At 40.4% G+C, this 5332-nt stretch overlaps 1 protein-coding gene across 1 annotated transcript; it reads left to right on the top strand.

Annotated features, from left to right (window-relative positions):
* rpl36 (ribosomal protein L36) lies at positions 1–2472 on the top strand. Its single transcript, XM_056379595.1, has 4 exons — positions 1–65; positions 911–1005; positions 1881–2015; positions 2339–2472. Exons 2-4 carry the CDS (start codon positions 913–915, stop codon positions 2426–2428), a joined length of 318 nt encoding a protein of 105 aa, XP_056235570.1. The 5' UTR covers positions 1–65; positions 911–912; the 3' UTR covers positions 2429–2472.
* Positions 2473–5332: the final 2860 nt, after the last annotated feature.

Genomic DNA, 5332 nt, shown 5'->3' with positions numbered 1-5332 from the left:
CCTTCTATTACGCCGCCTCGCCCCCTCAACAGTCCTTCCGGCTTGACCGCCATCACAGACAGCAGGTAGGATTATAATGTTGATAACTATCTGCTAAAACTCATGTCTAATCTTTGCCATCCGTCCAGTTCTTATTAATAAATTGAAACTATCGCAATCTAGTGACTTCATTGAACATCTATGATCAATATTGTGACGCAGCAACTGATTAAACATGAACATTTGTAGCCGCGTCGGTGACAAACCAGTGTCTCCAGATCTGTTCGTTAAACAAAACTGCTGCAGCCGAGCGTCCCCTGAAATCTGTACCGAGTTATTGTTGAAAACCACAAACACTATTTTATTCTGTAGTATTTATAGCAACCAGAGCTCCAGTCGCTTTAACGTTAGTGCGAAGTCCAGTCAGAAGCTGGATGCTGTCGGCAGAGAACGGATAAACAGTACACGAGTCCGCCTTCGCATGTCTGGTTTGAATGTATAGACTTATTATTGGGCCCAGACGAGCTAAATGTTGTTAGCAAACTGGATAATATCAGTAGTCAGTGGTAAGCGACGCAATGTGTTATTACAGTGAAGCACGACACATGTTAAGTTGGAAGTATAACACTTCATTATAGTTAAGGTTGATAGACAACTGTTCCATATTTACAGTGCATACAGTACATACAAATGTGACAGGTATTTTGTGGTATTTTCCATTAATTTGAAGTTATAGTGTCTTATACGTGTTGTCAGGAGTTTGGGGGGGAAGCATTTGGTTGCTGCACTCAGTCTAAATGTGTCTGATAACTTGAATGGAGATGTGACGTCACCACTTTGCATCAAGTCAAGCAGTTTAAAAAAAAAAAAAAAAAAAAAAGTGTCATCTACACTTGAACTGATGTTTGTTTGTGTGTGTGCTTTCCTGCAGGCATGGCTATTCGCTACCCCATGGCCGTTGGCCTTAATAAAGGCCATCCAGTTACCAAAAATGTAACTGCCCCCAAACACAGCCGCCGGCGCGGGGTGAGTATCTGCTGTTGAGTGACCACAGTGACAAGTAGTTTGGAGTATCACTTTAAGCTTTGAAGGATCAGTCTGGGTGTTGTTTTTCTTTGTTGCTGCCAACAAAGACTTAAACCCAGCAGGGGTGTGTATGTGTGTCATGAATATATCAGCCATTGGGGAATTGTGATATGAAGTTTGGTCTTCATTATCAACACAAGTATTCATTTCATACAAGGTCTCATACAACAACTGATCCATTTTAAACACCACAGTTCACAGAAGTGATTACAGGCCAATCACTGATTAGCTTCTTCAGTATGAACTACTGGGCTTTGAGCTGAGTCAGTTTTTCCAGTGAATTATAGCAACACCAACTGGTTTTATACGTTGAAGAAAAGTAAGATATACAAACTTTCCACAGCCACCTTTTACACCTTCCCTACTCTAATTAAATGAGTACAAACTTAATCGTTTCAAGATGAGTAGATCACCTACCATGTGTCCTATGTCTGATCAGGTTCAGATATTTCTTTAAAAAATTTTTTATAGAAGCATTTATAGTATGTAGAGTTGATTTCAAAGATGCAGTTCTATTTTTGTGCTTTACAACATCAGCTTTTTGGTGAAATAAAACCCCAGTGTGGTCCAGCTGCCCAATTATATTTCTGATTTATTTTTAAAAAAAAAACACAAAAACAAGCACAATCTGAAAAGTATGACTGACATTAAGATTTGCATCTTTCTGGCGTCAACATAATGTAAATATGCTTCTGAAGATATAATTTACAACAACGTCCATCTCTATCGCCAGAATTTCAGCTTTAAACGAGTGAACTGATCTAATATTTCAGATATTTAAAAGCTTTGTTGAAACATTTGTTTTTCTTGTGCAGCGTCTGACCAAACACAGCAAGTTTGTTCGGGATATGATCCGCGAGGTGTGTGGTTTTGCTCCATATGAGAGGCGAGCCATGGAGCTGCTGAAAGTGTCCAAGGACAAGAGAGCTCTCAAGTTCATCAAGAAGAGGGTGAGTTTCTGTCTGTCAGAGCGCTGAACAGGAAATGTAGCTGTAAACTTGAACTCTTTATTTATGAAAGCTATGGGGGTTGAAAATAGACATGGACACAGTTTCAGTGATTTGGCCATACACTTTGCCACATAAACAGCTTCTGCTGCAGAATCTAATGCAGATTATGTACGTATATTAGCCTTTTTGTATTTAGAGTTGTAGCTGTCTGACACTGCAGCAGGTTTTTTGGGGGTATGCTGAAGGCCTCATCCTCATTCTGTGCTTTTGTCACCTGCAGTGCTGAAGTGAGTCAGTCTAACATCGCTGTGTTTCTTCCACAGATTGGCACTCACATTCGCGCCAAGAGAAAGAGAGAGGAGCTGAGCAACGTGCTGGCTGCCATGAGAAAGGCTGCTGCCAAGAAGGACTAATATGTCACTTAATAAACGTTTGCTAAAGTAAAAAAAAAAAAAAAGACTGATGGTGTGTATGTGTTCTACTTTGTTTTTGCTAATTTGTCAGCAATCTGTTCTGATTCTGATGGTCCACATCCACCGGCAGTAAGATCCACCTCAGCTCTGTTCTGTGTTGAGGATGTTGTGTTAAACATACTTCAGCAAAACCTCAAAATACCAGCGTGATGCACCGAAATGAATGAGATGGACACTGTGTTGCAGTGCAGGTTATTTAAAGTCAGGTTTTATTGCAGGCTCTTTCAAAGGATTGCATTAGATTGTGTGTTTCTGGCCTTTCAGTCACTGCAGTGTGCTCAGCGTGCTGTTGATCACTAGAAATGATCTTGAATAGTTGGAACAGACTTTGTGTTAGCATTAGCCTTAGCTTGATCTACTGTGACTGAGCAGAGGGAAGCTGCTTTCCAGACACTGAAGAAATGTAGTTTGCTGATGAACTTAGAATATCTCAACCCTCTGTGAGAATTATTCATCACAGATGAGATGAGCTCTTCACACCATTTTTTTCCCTTCAATATTCATTAATGACACAAACTGAATTAAATGGACAATGTTCTTCATTGTCAGTAAATTTATTACCATACCAAATAATTTAAATTTCTTATCTTAAGTTGAAAAAAAAATGTTGTTTATGTATTAATGAAACTTACTTTTACATTCACTGACCCTGTGATGCTAGTGAGCACTGTCCTGTTTCCTGTGTCAGGGACAATTCAATCCAAGTTTCAAATTATCAACAAGAAATTATATATGAAGGATTTTTAAAAAACTATTGGTTCTCACCTGATTATTAATGGTATTTTTTCCATTACTGATCCTGCCTTGGCAATGAAAAACTTATTTTACATAATTTAATGGGACTGACAAGTTGTCACAACAATTCCTTCACAATTAGGAAAACGAGCATCTCTTCAGAGAATGAAAAGATCTCAAGGACAGTCTGGGGATATTTCTGATTGACTGTCCGTGGTCGAAGCTTTCAATCATTTCCTCTGCTCCGTCTGCACTCAGCTGTAGACAATTACCATTTCTGTCCAGCAGAGGGAGTCCCTAACGCCTCAGCTCCTGACTTCAAATGTTCTGTTCAGTGTGGTGACCAGTGCAGATGATAATGTTGTAACTGTGTAAGACTACAGGTGTAGATAACCTCCACCCGTCTTCTCCATCTTTGTGCCCCCACGGTCTTTCCACACAGATTGTTCTCAAAATTGTGATATAATAAAGTCAGCAACAGTCTCATATTTTGAACTGGGGCAGGAGAGAACACTTACAGCTGGATCCCTGTGATGACACAGAAAGTGAGAGAAAAGTTAGAAAGGCGTTCTCCAAACAGAATGAGAAAAATAAAACGAAAATATGCAATGACAACAACCCAGACATGAGTGAAGGACAGCAGAGAGGACGGCGGCTCGAGAGGACTGAAGGAAGAAAAAGATGATGACGGCAGAGGAGGAAGATGATGATAAATGATTATTCCAAAAGAATGACATCACCCAAGATTACATTATTTTAAATTCTTTTTTCTGTTCTGTTTTATCATCAAATTCCCTTGACCTCGGTGACCTTTGCCTGAGACCAGCCCTGCTCTGCAGCCTTGGTGACTGTGACTAGTAGAAGCTTAGATTAAATGTTAGCGAAGGGATAAAAATGTAGTTTTAGACATTAACATTTTGTTTCATTCATCAGCCACCAGTCTGTCTCCCAGCTGAAGAGCCATCAGCCTGCCTCCCAGTCAGCTTACCTCCAACCAGTACTCAGTCAACGAGCCTTTGGCCTGATTCCCAGTCTGTAAATCCTCACACGCCTCCATCATGTTTCCAAGCCTGCACCCAAGACAGCTAGCTCCCGGTCTAACTCTCAGTTGGCTAGTCAGGCTAATGATAAACTGTAAATAAATACAGGAACTATAAGTTTCTTACTGAGAGAGTATTTCTTTCTCTTTTCTCTGATATTGAATAAACCATTATAAACATGTGATGCAGAAAAAAAAATGAAGTAATGTCAGACTGTTGCTGCTGCCAAAGCTTGTAATGTGATATAATGTAATGCATGTCATATACTGTAGAAGCTGACACCAACAGAGTCGCCACACTTTGTCAGAGCTCTCAGTCTCAGCTTCAGCATCCTGCAATACTGGCTTCATTATTCTTGTTCTTGATAAAATTCAAAGCAAAGTGGAGTAATTACTGAAAAAAAAATGACATGGATGTATTAATTGAGCTTTTATACACTCGCTGAGCACTTTATTAGGAGCAACATACTAACACTTGGTAGTACCCTGCTTTACTCTCAAACAGAGTTCTTCATGTCATTGATTCCACCAGATGTTGTAAACTTTCCTGAGACTGTGCACCATGTTGACATGATTGCATCACTTCATTTCTGCAGACTTGTCAGCTGCACATTAGGCTACCTGAAGCTCCCGACTTGTATCTCCAGGATTTTATACACAGCACTGCTAACACATGATTGGATGATTGAAGTGATGATTGCATGAATAAGCAGGTGTTCCTAATAAAGTGCGCAGTGAGTGTACGTCGTATCTTACAACGTATCCATGGTATATGATTGGCTGCGTCAGTCAGAATACCCCAGACAGGAACTATGAGTCAAGAAAAATTAATTCAAGCAATAAGATGTATGGAAGATGTTATACATGTGTACGTTTTATATGAGAGGAGAGGTGGTACACACGGACCTACGGCTGTGGCTCCAATCACTCGTCTTCACTGTATGAGTGGCGTTGCCCCTGGTGACGCGTCTCTATCTACTTTAGTCCCACCCACGCTTCTCATTCTCGACTCGTGATTGGCTATTAGCAGTAGCCCCGTGACTCTGACTGGCTAGGCTGGGTGTCAGTTA

Source organism: Seriola aureovittata, chromosome 6 (assembly GCF_021018895.1).
Source record: "Seriola aureovittata isolate HTS-2021-v1 ecotype China chromosome 6, ASM2101889v1, whole genome shotgun sequence".
Taxonomy (NCBI): Eukaryota; Metazoa; Chordata; class Actinopteri; order Carangiformes; family Carangidae; genus Seriola; species Seriola aureovittata.
The sequence above is the reverse complement of the archived record's forward strand: the minus strand, read 5'-3'. Positions and strand labels throughout refer to the sequence as shown.

Excerpts from the sequence above, each read along its gene's own strand:
- rpl36 (XM_056379595.1), top strand. The coding sequence starts at position 913 with ATGGCTATTCGCTACCCCATGGCCGTTGGCCTTAATAAAGGCCATCCA. Across the intron at positions 1,006-1,880 it reads AACACAGCCGCCGGCGCGGG|CGTCTGACCAAACACAGCAA; the intron begins GTGAGTATCTGC and ends TTTCTTGTGCAG. Across the intron at positions 2,016-2,338 it reads TCAAGTTCATCAAGAAGAGG|ATTGGCACTCACATTCGCGC; the intron begins GTGAGTTTCTGT and ends TTTCTTCCACAG.